Here is a 19,960-nt window from a genome sequence, read left to right on the forward strand (position 1 = left end):
GCAGACCTCGACATAAATACAGTTGTAGTCAGTTGTGACTCTTAAATAGAAATAGAAATAGAAATATTAGTTAGACTACATTCGGAAACATGCACCGGTAGCATCGGTGCCACCGCAAGCGGTCGAAATGGTTGAATCCCTAATTGAAAAAATATTGCGACTCGATCGTTTCCGAACGCTTGCGGTGGCACCGGTGCGACCGGTGCCTGTTTCCGAATGTAACCTCAGACAGCTCAACTCTCTGTTGTTTACAAAACAGTTTTGCTTTTTTGAGATTTTTTGGAATTTTGAAAAAGTTGTCTTCAGCTTCATCGCAAGAAACACCATATTTCGTTATTTTGATCAATTTTAAAGCAAAACTCTAAAGCTAAAGAATAAAGATCCTTTAAAAAAAAAGCTTTTGTCTGGAACGATAAACTTTATAGATCCAACTGAGCATTTCTGGATGAATCTGTCGTAAAGTTGAAACGTCGAAACAAAAATATTAATTCCAAAGAATTACATTTGGAAATAATGGAGAATTCTAAATGGGAAGCAGTTGCTCGTGTTTATGACCCTTTAAAAGCTGGTAGCATAGATGGTACAGATACTATTCCTCATGATCATGGCATTGTTCGAGCGATGCAGGTATGGCTTCGATTTCTTCTGTCAATTCATCAGTCAAATCTACTCAGTTTGATAAGGTCAATCCATGTTATGCGCTACTAATTTGTGTTCAGTGTACATTGTTATATTTTACATCGTAAAGTTTCACTTAACCTTACTTGTCGTAAATTTGAAATTACTTTAATGATAAATGTAATTTGGTGCACATTGCTGAGTAGTTTTAAATTTTAAAAGGCACTGCCAACTGCCCAGGAAAATTTCTTTATTCTGGGTTTTCTGCATTAAATAAGATTGTATACAAACAAAGAAGTATACAGCTTCCAGATATTGGGGTTTCACGCTTATTAGCTTATCAGTCTAGAATAACAGTAAAAGAGTTGGGGAGTAGTAGAAATCTCTCATTAAAACTGAGGTTACTGGTAGCGTTATAAATAGAGCTAACAGTGAACCTGGTGCTACTCCCCTCATTCAGTGATTAAAAAGAAAAATTGAACTATAGGTTGTGAATTACCTTTTCTGGATGTCTTTTAATGTCTTTTAATGCTTACTTATATGCTGGATGCATAAATGATATGCATAATAAGTGCCGTGATATGTATAATATGCAGTGTGAAGATGCATAGGGTCAGGTGGGGTGAAATGGGTCATGCTGTGTATTTTTATTAATAAAATTTTTTGGTCTGGCTGAATTTTTCTCAAACTTTACACAAGTTATGAGGGGCTTTTTGGCTACAATTCTGATTTTTTAAAAGTTTCTGTGTAAATTGCTGTTAGCACTACACTGATATTTTGTTTCTCAAGTCACATGTGAATTTTTAGGAAGCCTGACAAACTTCTTAAAATCTTGCTATACATTTTTTTTTCAATTGAAATTCTCAAGTGTTATCAGTTAGAACAGACTTTCATCTACAATTTGCAAAAAACAGGTAGAAAAGTATCAATTCTTTCTTTTTTTGTTGCTATTTTCATGTGGTGGGGTGAAATGGGGCATAGTTAGGCTTAGCGAATTGTAATTCATAATGAGAGTAAATTGACTTTCAAAATCCATAAATAGGTCTTAAACGGAAATTTAGAAGATTTTTACATGTAACAAAAATAAAATATGTATTATTAATGTGTAGAATTCAAAAGCTAAACTTGCTATCCATATTTACAACCTATTACCTACCTACTCTTTCCTAATTCAAATTTTTTATTTATTCAATGAAAATGCCTGGGGTGTATGTAAGAAAAAGGGAAAAGAAAAATTCAGACTGTGATTTAGAGGCTGCACTAATTTTAAGTTGAAGGTGATTTAGCAATTCCTGTAGCTGCAAGGAAATATAATATGCCAAGAGAAACATCGAGGAGATGGGTCTCCGGCGCACAAAGTCGAAAAGGTTGGTTAGAGGTACAACGCTAAGTGAAGAAGAAAAATGTACCTATTGCTTCAGCTCTACAAAGTGCGATTCCCCATTTGATAGAAAGATACAATCATTGCTGCTAAGGTATTTATAAAGACTGATTCTGAAAAATGCAATTGTGGCACTCTTGGCATAGAGTGAGCCAGGAATTTTGAAAAAAGATTGGCATGCCACTTATGTAAGAGAAAGCAAGAATTGCTCACGAAAGCAAGAGCCTGGACATCATCTAAAAAGCAGCAACCGAATGAAACCCAACTCTTGGATGAAGAAATGTCTGAGTTACTTTAATGCAAGAACCAACACCTGGGAACTGGGTTCTTGTCTAATACACGGGCAAGAAATCATCAAAAGAATTTGTTGATCACTTGACATAAAGTTAATGACCAAGATTACAACAGCGTAAATTTTCTACAAAAAGCCAACTCAGGCAAATACTACATCTTTCCTGAGTAGGAAGATACAGACATTGTTTCTAGATGTCAAATTCTGAAGACATTGAATGAGCAGAATTCGATTGTTGCGGCCATTATATTTTTGAGTTTTAGTTCAAAATATTTTGGTGTTGAATATGTTAAAATAAATAAATGGTTCTTTGGAAACAATTTCTCTCAGCTATTGTATGTGTTTTGGTAATAATTTCTTAGTTATTGTATGTTTCTATTGCAATGACCCATTTCACCCCATTAAAACCCATTTTACCCCACCGTGGGGTGGAATGGGTCAGATACTTTAATTGCAATTTTCAGATTGTCAATGACAACAAATTTCAATGAGAAGCAGCTTAAATTAAAGGGGAAGAATCAGATGTAAAGAAAAAATTAAAAAAAAAGTACAAAAAAATGTTTATGGGTTAGCAAATGGCATCATTTTAAAAAATAGACAAAATCCGCCCCATTTGACCCCACCTGACCCTATAAGTGATTGGATGCTTAATGCAGGATACACATAATAAGCAGAGTTGCTAGATGTCCTGGATTTCAAGGGAGAGTCCCATATTTTGAAAAATTGTCCCACGTTCCGGGGAACTTCCATAGGGGACGGCTAAAGTCCCGTATTTTAGCTGATAACAATATTTTACAGAACAAGACTTTATTTTAAGGGAAAAAAAATAAAGTAAAACAAAAAATGCGAAACAATGAGCCACAAGATAATCACATGGCAGCAAACGCAAAAATTATTTTCCTTTTGATTTGGTTTGTATGTTTTTGTTTTGGCGGCAGACCATGAGAACCGAATGGTTACTTCTTTGTTCATTGACTGGATTTTGGAAAATATATTTCTCAGGGGTGCCCACCCCCCTAAGAGCAAGGGCGCAATCCCCCTGAATATAGTGAAGACCCCCTCCAGTAGCAAAAAGTGAAAATTACCACTTAAAACACCTCACCGCCGCTAAAAATTTCATTGACGCAGTCTGCGCCATAATCCTCCATAGGCGGGCATCACTACTTCTGTGAATGCATCGTCAATCGCATCGAAAACGATTTTTATACTTTGTTAGGCGACATTTTGTGAAGTTTATTTATTGCTTTGTTGTGATTGAATTTTTCAGATTTATCATGAATAGACATCTCAAAAATATCCCCCCTCCCACTTTTCACTCCTAGAAACCTGTCCCGTATTTATTATTCTTAATTCTGGGAACCCTGCATATAAGTGAGCTAGTATTTGGGCTCATTTTAAATGTTATATTGCTATGCTAAAATGTGCTGCTTGTACTAAATCTTTACTAATAATAAAGCAGAAAGTCTCTCTGTCCGGAGGATGTCTGGATGTCTGTGACGCGCATAGCGCCTAAACCGTTTGGCCGATTTTCATGAAATTTGGCCCAAAGTTAGTATGTAGCATGGGGGTGTGCACCTCGAAGCGATTTTTCGAAAATTCGATGTAGTTCTTTTTTTTATTCCAATTTTAAGAAAAAAATTATCATAAATTACGAAATTATCGTAACGTGGAACCGTAACATGGGCACAAGCCAATTGGCGAGATACGAAATTATCATAAGGTGGAACCGTAACGTCGGTACAAGCCAACTGGCGAGAAAATTCACCATACATTATTTGTAAATATACAAGCGAACCAAAAGACCTTTAATTTTTCTATTACGGGCAAAGCCGTGCGGGTGCCACTAGTTTTAAAATAAAATTTGTATTGCATAGACGAGCACAATTCTTGAAGACTTAATATTAAGTGATGGAGGTAAAGGGCGTTATGTAACATTTTTTCGAAAACATTTTTCCAAACATCATCTTATACAAATTTTTAAACCTTATTCAGAGGTATGCATCAACTAAGTGTAAATCCAAATCAACTAAGTTGACCAAGAAACTGCAAGAGTAGTGTGATGCAGAAAAAAAAACAATTGAAAGATCATAGTGAAACATATTTTTTGGTGCATTAAATAAAATCATTTGGCCCTCTGTTATCAAAATATAAGGTCTTAAAGTCAGGTGACACTTCAAGAAAAGTCACCAACGTAAGCGATAAATGAAATTTTCTGGGACCACTTACTGGATTGTCGATACCTTTGAATGTTATGAAGGTAAAGCGACTGTTTGAGTGTCTATTTCTAGCTAAATTTGGCAAACTTTTTTTAAAATGTCACAAGGCTTATTAATGGCAATATAATCTAGAGGGAAGGTGGGGTGCAAATGATTTATATGCATTAGAAAACTTGTTTCACTTCCTCTTTTGATTGCTACCAATTTAATTTAATTTTGATTTTCACTATCGTATGGTTTCCTGTTTAGTATTAACAAGATCGAGAATTAAAAAATATTTTTTGTTTTTGTGTCATACTGACTTTGCCTCTCAGATACAGATTGCTTCTTATCTTTTCTCATTTCTACTAGGCTTTCACTTCTGGTTATTATGTTTGTTATGTTTCTGGTTCTGTTTTATTTATTTAGTTTCTTTCATTTTTCTAAATCATTCAATCTATTTTTAAGAATTGATTTACATTTTAGGCAGAATATAAACCAAATAAACTTGTCATTGGTGATCCTAAGGCTACAGTATTTGTTGGAAGATTGAATCATCACACAGATGAAGATACTATAAAAAAGGTGACAAGGAATAATTTTCCTTATTTTTACATTACATTTAATTTAGACTTTTTTTTTTTCAAATGTGCTTTCATAAATTATTAAAAAGCTTGCTGAGAAATCATTTTGAAGCCTAATACTTTCTGGTTTTTATGATGCTACTAGGACCAGTCAAGCTGGACCCAGAGCCTGTTGCTGGTCGTCACTTTTGTATTTGTATTTGTATGCTAAAGACACTTCTTTCTAGACGTGTTTGACACTTTTCACTGTTTTTTCAGCCAGCTTTTATGTGTATTATATATATTTTTAGATCTGAATCAGTTTGAATTTCAAAAAAAAAAAAAAAAGCCATTTTTCTTCAAACTGCTTACTTTTTAAAATTTTGATGATGAAAAGTTTTGCTGTGACAGCTTGAATAAAAATTAAGAGAAATTTATGCTCTTGAAATTCTTATAAAATTTATCAAGAAACTGATTGAGTATCTAACATTGAATAATTATTTGATTGAAAAGATTGTATTCTTTTTTGACTTACTTAAAAAACCTGGAATTTTTTTTTTGTATGGAAACATCTTGAAAAAAAATGCCAGAAGGGCTTAGTCTTTTTTCAAGTGTCACCTCCACTTTCCGTTAAGGCTCCTGCGGCGTATAGCCATACATTTAATGGCTATTCTCTTGTTTATTTTTTTTTTTACCCACTTATATAACTAACATGGTTTTCCATTCAGCTTTTCCTTTCTTGCGGTTCATGGTTACTGACAATTTCTTTTCTTTTTGTTTAAGCTTCGGCTTAATCTTTGTCCAATTGAATTCTTTCTTTCTGGGTTCGTACCTAAGAGAAAGCTCTTGGCCTTTGCTTGCATTCCTATTGGTTCCTGATCGGTTTATAACTTTGTCATTGGTGTTTGGCTAATCCGCTGTTTTTATCTTTTAAGCTGCATGCTTATCTGCTCTTGGCTTTTGTCGGATGTCTTTTCATCCATAAGCTCATTATTTTTTGCATTGAAAAAGGCGTTCCCTGTAACGCCGAAACACGTGTCTGCTGTAATTTGCTTCTTCTAACGTTGTTTTGTCTTACTTTACTGTTCAGCACAAAGGTATTTATTTATCTAACTTCCTTGTTGTTTGAAATTTTGCAGTTGAACAGTAATTTCATTCTAATTAAAATTTGGTGTTTTTTTCCAGATCTTTTCCAGATGTGGAGACATCAGGAGGCTTCGGTTAATCCGAGATGTGGTGACCGGGTTCTCCAAAGGGTATGCTTTCGTGGAATTTTATGACAAGTACGATGCTATCAGGGCGGAACGGGAACTCAATAAGATTCAAATTGATGGCAAAGAAATCCTTGTGGATATAGAATGTGAAAGGCTTCTCCCGGGTTGGATTCCTCGGAGATTAGGTACTTTTTTTTTTCTCTCTCTCTCTGTCTAATTATACAGTTCTATTTAAAAAGATGGTTCTAAGTTTTTAACCTCAAAAGTTTTGCTGAACCAAGAAGTCAAAATAATATTGACATTAACCTTTTAATGTGGGGTTGGTACAGCATTTAGCCAGAAGCATTTTGTTCTTAGAATTCAGGTCTTGGAAAGAAGAATTTTTTTTTTTTTTTTCAATAAATTCACCTTCATTTCAGTTCTAAGAATCTCCAATCAGTGGCCCTTAAAATTTCAGCTGTCTTCTGAAGACAAATCACTTTTGGTGCAAATGTAATACCACACTGTGTTCAAAAAATTAACCCCTTCAGACCTGGTGTTTGGTATACCGGACATACACTTTAAACAACTGCTAATCATTTAATAATTGATTTAATTAGTTGGTTTTTTTTTTGTAGTTGACTCTTTACATTCTACTTATTATAATCTGTGAAATAATTTTTCGTTTTGGGATTGACAACACTGACATATAAGGATTGAGAGATGGAGAGTGGCTCATTTTTCCAACCATGGATTTTCATCTGAAAAGCGAGGTTTTTTTCCTGGTTTTTTAAAAAATATATAATTTTTAATTAATCGTTTCAAACGCTTATATTATGTTTTATAATTGCTTGTAGAACATTTTATAATAAAGTTTGTTCGGTATTTTATCGTTTTTGTATATGAAATATTGATTTCAAAAATATGAGTTTGGAATATTGGACATGCCATAACTCTTTTAATTTTTCTCCTACAAACTCAAAATTTTGTCTATAAGATACCCTTTACCATAGTACAATGTGTACCAAATATCAATATTTTTGGTCCAATATTTCATAATTCAGACTGAAGGGGTTAATAGCTTCAACCAGTATTTATTTTTGGATGTAATTCGCAATATTTATCAGATTGATATCTCTGTGAAGTCACAAAAATTTGACAGGAGTTGGTATGCAAATAATGACATATCACCAATCTGCATAGTTGGACAAAGCTTTGTATCATTTTTTAGAGTGGTCTGTGGTAATTCTTAATCAAAAAATGATAAACATCCATTTTGGGAAAAAACTGTCCAAGGCAGAATTTTATAATTTTTGGTGAAAGTTTGATTACTTATGAGGCAAGTCCTATAAAAATCTTCTTTTCCTTTAAAATTAAAAGTGTAATATTTAAAATGTTTCAAGTTTTCAATGTCGGGGAAAACCCCTTTATCGAGGCACTTATCTTGGTCATTTCTGGGGTAATGAATGAGCATCTAGTTTTATTTTTTTGAGCAATCACATTGCTTATTGTTCTCATTTGACTGTTTTTGGCATTCCTATGATTTTATTTTCCCCCCGCCTCCCTCTGCAGCACCACCGTCGAACAGCCCCTCCCGATGTTGCTCCTGTAGCGAAAACCGTCCCAAGGTTGCGTCGATATCTTACACACACCTACACACACACGAATACATACACACACCATCACGCACACACAATACCAACACACTCATGCCTGCACACAGACACAAACACACACGCCTAGACACATATAAATACACACACACACATACATACACACATATGTACACACACATGCCTACACACATACATACATGCCTACACACATACACACAAGCCTACACACATACATACACACAAGCCTACACACATATGCACACACACACTCGTGATTGCAAAAAACATAATTTAAATTTAAGATGTCAAAATTCAAATAATTTTTTTTTTTTTTTGAGATAGTTACTGCATTTTTAAAATGGTTATATACAACATTAATTTATAAATAATGCATTAGATGAAATAAATAAACCCACAAGTTAGTTTACAGCAGGCAAGAGGATTAAAAGAAAAAAGACTCAACACTTTACAATCTCTAAATATCTTTGAATCCTGTTCATTAACCTTTTGTTCATTTTTTTGATATTTGTTAGTTTTTTCAAAAATTTAACAGTTAATGTTAGGTCTTTTAAAAGAACTAAAATTATATGTTCCATTATCTTTTTCTGATCACATTTACTATAAAAGTTGAACGTGGGACACATCGAAGGTGAATTAGTGTGAAGGAAACAATGATGGCAAAAACTTTGGGACACTATGAATTAACAATGCGTAAATGATGTAATAATTGAATGTAGAGACATTTAAAGTTATTACTTTTATGGTGACTTATACTAAGTAGTGTTAATACTACTGTGAAGTGGCTAGTTTTAGGATTGAAAATTTTTATGATAGGTTTGAATTTGTGATTAAGGGTTTTTGCAAAGTGTTCTTTTTTTACTACAGCAATATTTGTGATTTATTGATCTTCCAAATGCAAATTAGTCTTTAAATGGCTTTTCAGTTTTGCAAAGATAGTTTTTTTTTGGTGGGAGCGTAACGAAACATGTGAAGTTATTTTTGTCCATATTCTTCTAACAGTTTTCTAACGGTCAATTTAATCACATACGAGGCAGTGAAGAGCAAAGGGATGCAAGTGGTAAAATTAAAAATTTGAAGATAACCAGTACACATGGTAGGTGAACCTCCCCTCTGGCTTGTTATTGTTGTCATGTGTCAGCTAGGCTGGCAATTCGGGTTGCGCTGCTTCATTTTTCCAACTGTACCATAATTTGGTATGCAGTCCGACTTCTACAGTACACACATGCCATAAGGACTCATTTATAGAGTAGGCAACCATTCATAGCGCAACAATACATTAACACAAAGAAAGGACAAGGACAGGAGAGAGTAAGTACGGTCATGTCCGAGCAGGAATTTAAACCCGGGCCTTCCTATCACAGCAGGGTTTCCGCTATGATCGCATTTTTCGCAAAATGCGAAAGCGCTATCTCAATTGCGCAAACAAAGTAAAGCATTTTCGCTTTTTTGCTCAAACAAAAAAAAAAAACAAAAACAAAAAAGTGAGAGAGGAACAATGTATAATCCAAGAGAGGAAGCAGCATGACGATAGTCAACTTAATCTTTTTTAAATCTTAAGCTATGATTTAAAAATTACTATGAAGTCACCAATACTTAGTCTTCCGGCATTATGCCCTTCTCAATAGCATAGATAGTAACTAACTTTCAATAACTGCATTATAGGAGGAATAGAGTGCAACATTCTAAAAACCAAATATGTAGTTTTTTTTTTTTTACGTTAAAAAAATAGTTGCTGTACTTATTTCTTTAAGGATGCCATAGAGATGAAATAAGAATTTTATTTTGAACTGGAGATGAAACACAATGAGACATTTAGAAAGATATGCGAAAATGTAACATTTTAGCATTTTGCTAAAACTTTTTCCACAATTTTAGCTTTTATGCTAAAGAACTTTTGAACCCAACTTAAACCCTGTATCACAGTCAGACTTTTCTAACCACTAGACAAGGCAGGCGGCCCCTCTGGCTTGTGGCAAGAGATAGTGCTAGTAGTCCTGATAGATGCTGCTATGCAGCATGATTTAGAAAAACCTTTCAATGAAGGTCTACCTAGACCCTTAATTTAAACACGCTTTACTCAAACCTTGAAAATATCCACTTACATCCCTATGCTCTTCACTGCCTCATATGTTGAATAATATAATAATGCTTTATTTTAGTATTCCAGTTTCTTTGATAATTTTGTACAACTAACAAAATGTCATAATGGAAGTTTTCAAAATGGATTCTTTTTTTTTTTTTCCCGTGAAGGTGGTGGACTAAGTGGAAAAAAAGAATCCGGACAACTACGTTTTGGGGGCAAAGAAAAGCCTTTCAAAAAGCCCATCCTACCTAACGTTCACCACAGCAGAAGAGATGACCCAGAACCATCATCATCATCATCACACAGGAGACGTCACCATTCCCGAGACCGACATTCCTACAGAAGAAGTCGGCATTACGACTGATTGAAAGGTTCCCCCGTGATTTGTACCACGAGATCTCACTGTGGGAAATAAGGTTCACTTTCAAATGTCTCTAAGCAAGGTATATGCTATTTTTTTTACTTGCTGATTGTTGACCAGAATTTGAGCTTTGACTATCAGAAAAGCTGCAATTGTACATGTGGAAATTAAATTTGGTTTTGTCACATCTTAAGCTTAATGCTTCTACGTTAACAAGGTCCTCATAATTGTAAAGTGAAGAAACTTACATAATATACATTATTCAAATTTTATATACATTTTACCATTAACACTGGCTTGACAGCCCCTCTCTGTGGCTTTCTCCAGAATCTATATTATGAGGAAAAAAAAAAAAAAAAACTCAGCACGTAACTAGTTTTTATAAAATTTATATCATGCATTGCAATTGAAGTTAAATCTGACCAAAAATTTTGTTACAAATTTTGTAAATAATTATTTTTATGTTTATATTTGCTTAATTTGTTGTAATCTGGCTAAATTTTGTGTGTTTATTCTATTAATTTTCTCCCAAAATTACTCTAGTTCTTGAAACTTTTGCCTGTATGTTGACTTTGCCTGCTATGTACCACTTAAAATTGTGTCAACGACAATAGTGAGGAGTTTAAAAGGAATCGCCAAGTTAGAGTAATTTAATCCACAAATGACCAAACTTGGCGGCATTTTGAACCTCACTTGTTAATGGTATATTCCAAACTTTATTAATATAACTTTACCATACCAGTGACCTCTAGAATTTAGAGGTTATGCTAGAGTGTTCTTACACAGTCTCGTTTTTCACTTGACTGTGAGTGTGTTTAGCTCTGCGTGCTGTTAAAGCTGTTTCTCAGTGTTTTGTTGCATTTGAATATAAGTACGAGTTTACCATTGCATTTACGGTGGTCTGTTTTATTGTCATATTTGCTGTGGATATTTTAACAATTGTTAACAACTTTTTTATACATATTTGTAAATAAATTTCCCGTGTTTTCTCAAGAACTGTATCATAAGTCAAAGAATTTCTTGAAGTATGCCGAATTCGTAACAATATTTCGTGCACATTTCGATGTTTAAAAAATAAATAAATAAATAAAAAAATAATAATAAAAAATATAAATAAATAAAATAGAAAGGAACAAAATAGGGTATATATGCACACATTATTATTATTATTATTATTTTTTTTTTTATTATTGGAAAGACACCATGCAGGGTTTATACGGGTCATGGAAATCCTGGAAAGTCATGGAAAATTGATATTTTCAGTCACGGAGAAATGTCCTGGGGAAAAAGAAAGTAACAGTAGCTGAAAGAGCATTAGAAATCTTGAGTGATTTAACAGTATTGCCCATAAAGGCTGTTAAAACTGGAAAACTGAACAATCCCAAAAACAAATGTGAATTTTGAAATCTCATTGCATCCACTTCTGTGTAACAGCCGCCCGTCTTTTTTTTGCAATGTGACTGATCTGCTGGGACATCACTTATTTTGAACATACCATTATTTTCAACATTTCTTATATTTTACTAGCTGCGTGCCCGGCGTTGCACGGGCTACTTAAAAAATAAAAGAGATGTCCAATTGATGTTTTTGTATTACTCTGACATCAGTTTCTAAAGCGCTAAGGAATAAATAAATACGCGTAATGCAAGGTTTGCAAAACACCAGTAGAGCATATTTTTGGCAGAAATCTCTTTAACGTTAATCATAATTATCAATGATACAAGTTAAGAGTATTTTCAATTAGCACAAAAGATGAAAGTATATGCATTATCAACTATAATCTGTGCTCACGTTAAAATGGATTACATCTGATAGACTATATCTGAAATATTTATGTACAATTACAATCAGCTTTTTACTTAAAATGACACACACTTTTTGGTTGATAACGTAAAACTAAAGCACCATGACTAAATAAATACCAATAAGCATAAATTTAATACCAAGTCATCAGATTCCAATTTAGCTTTAGTTAAAATCCTTAAAAACAATAATTTTTTTCAACTCTGTTTCACTTAAAGAAATCCAAACAATCTTAATTTAACATGTTCTTTTAACGTTACAAACTGTGTTTCAACAAGAAGGAAAAAGAGATATTACAATTCGAAAACTCATCCATGTGACGGGAAAAAGACCAACAAAATAAACATAATTAGTCACACATCCTAAATGTATCAAAATATGAGGTCGGTGAATGATAAACTTACACTACAATCAATAAACATAGCTAAAGAAACAACTTTCATATGCTGAAAAGAGTTAAGAATGTTGAATGTAAAAAATAAAAAAAAGACAGACGATAAAATAAAAGCTATGTCCGAATAGTGCAACCAATTTTAAACTAATTTAAAATGAAATTCTAGATGGAAACGTTGTTTTAAGATTTGGACAGCAGCCAAAAAAAATCTCTTTTAAAAGAATTATTAGAATTTTGCTTGTTCACCCATATGCAAAATGGCAACAGGAAAGAAATAAAAATTCCTGAATAACGTTATGTTAATTAACGTTTTAATTAATATCTTCGCTAATTAAAGTCGCACAATTACGAAATTGGTCCTATTGTTTTCTTTGGAAAATTTCGAATTGATCGGTATCTCGTTTGACTCTCGATTCGCAGCGGTTCTCGAGAAGATCGATCTTCAGACAGACAGACAGACAGACGCGAACAGATTTTAATATTATAGTGGATATTCTGTAGTAGCGAACTTTCATTCTTGATATTGCTTCGCCCTCTCAAAAAACGCAATTCAATTGCATCCGAGCTCGTTTCAACCATTCATAAAAACATTATTATTAAATTTATCAGAGTTTATATCCTAATTTGGTGAAGCTTTTTAAAAATAAAGATCTTTAGTCAGGTGATCGAATACTGAAATAAGGGAATTCTAATTTTCTAAAACAGTAGTGCCTAACATATGGCCTGCAAAACTAATCCATCCAGCCAACTTCTATGTCCAATGTCAGGAATCAAATACTATGTTCTGGAATTTCTGAATCCGCTAATTTACATTTTGAATTTGAAAATGTGTAAATAAGTTATCAAGCACATTTTTATCAGAAGATTTATTCACTACTTAATGTTTTTTAAAAAGTAATGTCTGGTTTAGAAACAGGAATTTACTAAAGAATGTGGCTTTAATTTAAAGAATTAAAGTGCTGTCAAGTTGTATAGATGACTAGCATTCCCGTACCTGGCATTGCTCGGGTGATGGAATTAGCAGGGGTTAACAGTGCTTGGTGCACCTAGTTTCGAAAATCCCCTGTAATAATTACTTATTACCTATAATTTTTTCTAATTTGGGGAGGATCCCGGGGACCCTGGACTCCTTATATATATGTATGCCCTTGTCCTTAACCGATCTTTAACTGTTATTAACGATCCTTTTAAAGTATTGATTATCTTTGCAAACACAGGCCATCCACATTTTATTGATATACCTATGTTTAAGCAAGAACTTCTTTGTATACAACATTTTTAGTTTTTTTTTCTGATGCTAAAATTTTTTAGCTGCTTGATGAAGACTTTGGAGCAAGCTACATAACATTGGCCGTGTGAAAAAAAGTCTTCTCTTAAATTGGTCCCTGCTACTTTTAATGTCTGTCCTTGTGATTTATTAATGGTTATTGCAAAGCAAACTTTAACAGGAAACTGTACTCTTCTAAATTCAAAAGGATAGTTCGCCTGTGATGATGTTCTTAAAAACTTCGTTTCTAGTTTTGAAGAAATGAAAGCAAAAGACAGAAACATTATGATTTGACTTGAGAAAAGCCTCGAAGAACCACGTGAGAAACAAAACCAATATCAAATTTATAGTTCGCTATCGACCAAAAGTTGAGATGAAGTACTGAATAATGATTTAAATGGAGGAAAGCCTTCGAAAATAAGGGATTTGAATTTAATGACAGGTTTTAATTTCGCAGAAATTAAGAGATTTTAATTAATTTCTCCCGAACTAATTGAGATTTCGAAAAATCCTTTCTTAGTGGTTACTTTCGTAATCTTGCGGACATGCCTGCCAAATTTCAAATCTGAAGCTTCAGCGGTTTCGGCTGTGCGTTGATATATATATATATATATATATATATATATATATATATATGTATATATATATGTTATCTCAGGACATTGATTTTTATATATTAAGATTAGATGCACTGTTGCCACTGAAAGACAACTTTCGAGGCAGATTTATTGAAACTAAGTAATGACTCATTCAACCTTTGTCTCATTCATTATACTTCTGCCTCATTATAAAAAAATGTTTGACATTTAAGCATCTTTATATTCCATTCAGAGTATTTTTTTATTTAACTTTAATTTATATGTTGAAGACAAATAAGGATAGTTTAGTTTTTTAGGTGCACTGATACTTTTTCAATCAAAAGTAAGTATTTCAAAGAGGAAGTGGCATTCATGTAGAAGTTTTGCTACTGCTCATTTCCAGAAATGTTCAAGTTTGACATTAAATAGTACTGTCTTTTCATGTAACAAGGTCATGAAAATTTTTGTGAGGTCATGAAAAAGTCATGGAATTTTTTCATCCGAATAAAGTAGGAACCCTGGCCATGATTTTATGCAACACAATTTTAAACATCATGGTTCCACATGAACTCTGTTTGAAACTGTTGTATTTCTCCAATGACTTGAATGGTTGATTGTTTTAGTTCATCGTTATTCAGAACTGCAATTGCATACACACAGTCCTTAACAAAACCCCAAACGAGAAACAAGAGGTACAATGTTGAGAAGTCAGTTGGCTGAGTGGCGTTGTAGTAAGGTGCTGGCCTTCTACGCTGTGGTCCCGGGTTTTGACCTGTCGTGGCCAGTCGATGAATTTTCAAATTGCAGAAAATCATCAGCACCCGTGTCTTATAATTATGGGGCATATGAAAATCCCATGGATATTCATTTGGCTCTTGAATATCCCAAACAAAATTAAATCCCTAGTGCAGTTTTGGATTGACGAGAGTGCAGATGCCTCCACCTGCTTGAAAACTGGCTTTCAACGTTTTCTGTGCCTAAATAGTGGCAAATGAAAGACTGCATACCTGCCAACCTCCGAGAAAAAAAATACGGAAGATTTTTTTATTTTTATCCACAAGATTTTAACGCAAAATAAAATCAAACAGGACCCCTATCCTCTTTTCATTTAACAATATATTAGTTATGAATTTCATATCAATTGAACTTACTTTCGTTTAGTAAATATTACTTTTATTGCTTTCTTTAAAAGTTTGGAAATAACATTTGGTACTCATTTAAAAAAAAAAAGAACAAAGCAAAATCAGCTCGAACTGAGAGAACGAGAAGATAATCGGCGCCGAAATTGTGCCCCTAGTTGCCAGGCGCGACGCTTGCTTTGATTGGATCCCGATGAGGTCATGCGCTGTATCACTCCGTAATGTCATAATCTTGCCTCACTTCTTCTCGTGCCATTCTCCTACGGCAACCTTTTCTTGGCTACTTGGCCTAAAACGTTCCACAAAAGAATCCTCAGCGCCAAAATTGGCGAGATACAATTTTTTTCCTACAAAACGTGAAAAATCCGGAAGATTTTGCTCATAACCGGAAAAACGGAAAAGGACATAAAAATCCGTAAAACTTCCGGGAAATCCGGAAGGCTTGGCAGGTATGAGACTGGATGCTGTATCAGGGCATAGCACTAGGTCTGCAAAAGGTTAGGGCACATAAAGCAGCTCCAATAGAATGGAAAAAAAAAAAGAGCAATCTTGGCTGCCATTTGCAAACTGAGGCAATCAGTATATTTTGCCCCCCCAAAAAACTGTAGTGCCATGACTGGCTTATGTGGAAGTTATTTAATGATTAAAATGTTGTTGTATGAAACTGTTTAATGTTGTCTTTCTAATAAAGAAAAGAAACTTATAAGTACCTCAAATTCTTCCTTATTTTCTTTAAAGCATGAAATGTGCTCAATACTTTTTGTGTGCCCTATATTTTCTTTTCAATTTAGCATTTAGTTTAACTTGTTGTAAATATGCTGGTAACATAATTAGTGTTGTAATTTTTATCAATGCTCATTTTCTTATGTACTGTGAAGAAATCTCAAATAATTGAAATACAGCGAAGTCTCGTTACAACAAATACCGATACAATGAAATATGCGTTACAATGAACACAACGTTCGGTACCGATTCAAAATCCATTAAGATAATGTATAAAAAATCTTATTTTAATAAAACGAATTTCTTAAAAAAATCGTTACCACGAAATGTTTTTCTCAACATCAGTTTGAATATTTTTTACCCAATGCTGCTTTTGGAAAAAAAAAAAAAAAAACTGCTTTCACAACTCTTAACATGAAAGCTGTATTTGTACTTTTGATGGAAATCTCAGGGGTCTGACCAGAGGATATTTGGGTCCGTTAACGGACCCTTCACAAAAATCCGATCAACTAAAACGGACCTTTCACAAAATCCTGATCAACCAAAACGGACCCTTCACAAAATGCTGATAAACAAGAGCGAATTTTTCACAAATTGTTTAGTGAAAGAGCAAATCTGAAAGCAAAATAACGCTTATTAAACCCAAACCGATAATTTTTGGAACCTTTTTTAAAGTCAAATTAGAGGGATCAGCTTATACAAAATCTGCTAATTTTACAAAGAAAAAAAAATCGGCACTCTTGTGATGCTTCCATTTTCTTTTATGTGTCAAAAATTAAAATGCTGAATCGATGGTTTAACTTTTTTTTTGCTTCAACTGTGTCCACAGATATTAATGATATGTTTATCATAGCACTCTAAAATGCAGTTTTGAAATAATTTTACCAAAAATTTTTCTTTTACAAGCCGTTTTGATACTTTTGATACCTTCACTTTGAGAATAGTGATCTTTTTGCATCTGCTATGGGAATCCGATTTTTTGAATTTTTGATGTTTAGTACGCTTTGTTAAGTGGTAAACAAATAAAATCTCTTTTTATTTTTGTTAAAATCACGGAATTTATAAGTTTTAAACGAAATTCTGTGCTTTTTAAGAGTGTTTTGGGTCAAAAAATTAAATGCTGAACCCTTGTCTGTTTTTTTTTTTACAATTATTTTAAATGCTGTACAGAAATGTTTCTAGTATAATTTAACGTAATGTAGAATGGTAGATAAATATTGCTACTTGAGAGAGCGATGCCGCCCCCCCCCCCCCGCCAAATACTAGAAAAACACCCCCAGAATGATATTCTTAACATAGAAGAGGAAAACACTCAACTTTAAGTTTAAATGATGCAGTTTGTGCCCTCTCTAAATTCTAAAAATTCGTTTTAACAAAAAGAAAACTTTTTTTTTTTGCGAAATTATTCGATTTTTCACAAAATTAATTCACTTTTCACAAAATTATTTGATTTTTCACAAAAAATGGACCCTGTGAAAAATCCTGGACAGACCCCTGAATCTGCTCATGCTGAAATGTAAGCTGATGTGTGACAACTGAAGTCAGTGTCTAAATGTGTGTAGTTGATTTCCATCAAACGTTAGGCATCCTGCAAATTTGCAAGGAGTCAGCAAAATTTCAACTTTTCTTAAGGTCAGTTTAAGTGGAGTTTGTAAATTAGATTACTTTATAACGTCCAAATCCATAACGACCAAATCTGTCGAAAAAAAAAGAAAGTAATTTTTGTGAAAAGGACCAATGAATAAAAGGTCAGTGTTCAATATTTTTCTCTTTGTTTATACAGAATAAATAATGAATTTAATTATTTTTTAAATCATTAGTAACGGTAAATCTTACAGATTTAATTATATTAGAATGAAGATTTGCAAGATTAAAACACTTTCATAAAAAATACGGAAACTTTAAAGACAATTTCATTACAATGAAACTTTTTATTGGTCCATTGGGAGTTCATTGTAACGGGATTTCACTGTATGTACAGTTTATTTTAGGGATCTCAAATATACAAAGTTGAACATTTTAATAAATCCCGAATTTTTTCAACTGTTACCAAGAGCCATGTTTGGGTCAGTTGAAAAAGAAGAAAAAGGTTTGATTTAAATTAAACAAAATTAGTTTTCTTTGAAGTAAAAAGAAGAAAAATCCACACTTTTTTTTTGTGAACCCTTGTATTATAAACACCAGTTTAAGTCCTCTTGCAAATAATTAAATCATGTATTGAAAATAGTGCTGTCACATATCCTTATTTATAGTTGGTGTGATTGAAATCATTTATGTTTGAAATCATTAATTTTTATTGGCATTTGACCCCTAGTCCTCCTGAAATTTATTTTGTGAGTAATGTTTATATATATTTTTTTTATGTAGGGAGTGTCAAGAAGATTTCCTGCAAAATAAAGCTCTTTCACGGGCTGAATTGATAAAATGCACTCGAGGAATGGACTCACGCCAACTTTTGTCCAAAGAAATGGGTAGATTAAAAAAAAACATCATAGTGACTCCTTCCAAAAAACCTTGAGGAACCATTGGATGCAGTTGGATTTGCCACGAATACGATAAAAAATGTGACGCAGTTTTGTGTCACATAATATAGGCGCACGTCTGCTCACAGAGGCATGGAAAATGGCAAGTGGCCAAGTTAGGACAACTCCAATTTATTGAATGTTGCAGGAGAGAAGAGAAAATAGTGATGGGCTTTTGTTACTTGCATTTTATAATTTTACTAGGGCCTTATTTGCTAATTGTCTTCATTGGATTATAAATGAGTGGAAACAAAAAACGTTTCTATGGAAACTACAAAAGACAGAAAATATTTCATTAAGGGTTGTGAAAGGAAAAAGCTTTTAATCTGCCTTGTCATCTTTTCCCCTCTCTCTGGATTAGTGTGAGTGCAGGTGTGTCTGCGTAGAAGAGATGAAAACATGCCACCATATGTGTGTTCAGGGAATTCTTCAGATTTCTCGAAAGTGGTGGATGTTGGAATCATTGCAGTGTGTGTTAGTGCATCGCCAAGGAACTCCGCATCTTGTCATGGAGGGGAGTGTAAGATGGATCATCGCCAATTCAAAGACCGAAAATCAGATTGACTGGTTTAGATTGAGCCTACAAAATTCAATCCTGCATGGATGTGATTGTGATATACATGTGATAATAAATGATCATGGCGGTAACAATCTTTGGAGAGGGCGACCTTGAAGAGGGTTTGAATGTAGAACGAGATGATGAACATCGTCAACAAGAACGTGGACCGATTGTGAATGTCAATAAAAGTTTGCTTTTTAAATTATTTTTGTAGTCATTTTTTGAAAATGAGCACTAATTGCACACAGTCAGAAATATCTCAAGGGCGACATTTCTATTACCGATAAACCAAGCAATTGGTAGGTGCAGGTGGTCTCTGAGGGTGTCAAATGTCGAATGTGACATTTCTATTTCTTTTTATGCAGTCAGTCTTGTACTGTTGTTCCCAAACTCTTATCTCAGCTCATAGTGTTCTATGTCTTGCTGAAATTGCAAAACTGAAACATATCTGTCATTCAAAAGTAATCTTAGGAAATGAATTTAAAAGGAAAATACCACGGAGAGAAATAATCAAAAATGCATCTAGGCCAGGGGTTCTGAAATTTTTCTGATTCACGGTACCCTTTGAAGAATAAGAATTTTCTCACGTCACTCTGGTCTTCTTCTATTATATAATTTGTACTGTGAATGTCTGAAATCTGGTAAATGTCGA

At 33.5% G+C, this 19,960-nt stretch overlaps 1 protein-coding gene across 2 annotated transcripts; it reads left to right on the forward strand.

Annotated features, from left to right (window-relative positions):
* The first annotated feature begins 268 nt into the window (after positions 1 to 268).
* Positions 269 to 19,478, forward strand: LOC129216880 (U11/U12 small nuclear ribonucleoprotein 35 kDa protein-like). Of its 2 annotated transcripts, XR_008580185.1 has the most exons (5): positions 269 to 627; positions 4,973 to 5,071; positions 6,235 to 6,448; positions 10,130 to 10,405; positions 18,595 to 19,478. XR_008580185.1 is itself a non-coding variant. In XM_054851095.1 (4 exons), the coding sequence occupies exons 1-4, from the start codon at positions 514 to 516 to the stop codon at positions 10,324 to 10,326; spliced, it is 624 nt and encodes a 207-aa protein (XP_054707070.1). In that variant the 5' UTR covers positions 269 to 513; the 3' UTR covers positions 10,327 to 11,133. The 2 variants fall into 2 exon arrangements, 1 of the variants encoding a protein (XP_054707070.1); XM_054851095.1 differs by lacking the exon at positions 18,595 to 19,478 and having other exon boundaries at positions 10,130 to 11,133.
* Positions 19,479 to 19,960: the final 482 nt, after the last annotated feature.

Source organism: Uloborus diversus, chromosome 2 (genome assembly GCF_026930045.1).
Source record: "Uloborus diversus isolate 005 chromosome 2, Udiv.v.3.1, whole genome shotgun sequence".
Classification (NCBI taxonomy): Eukaryota; Metazoa; Arthropoda; class Arachnida; order Araneae; family Uloboridae; genus Uloborus; species Uloborus diversus.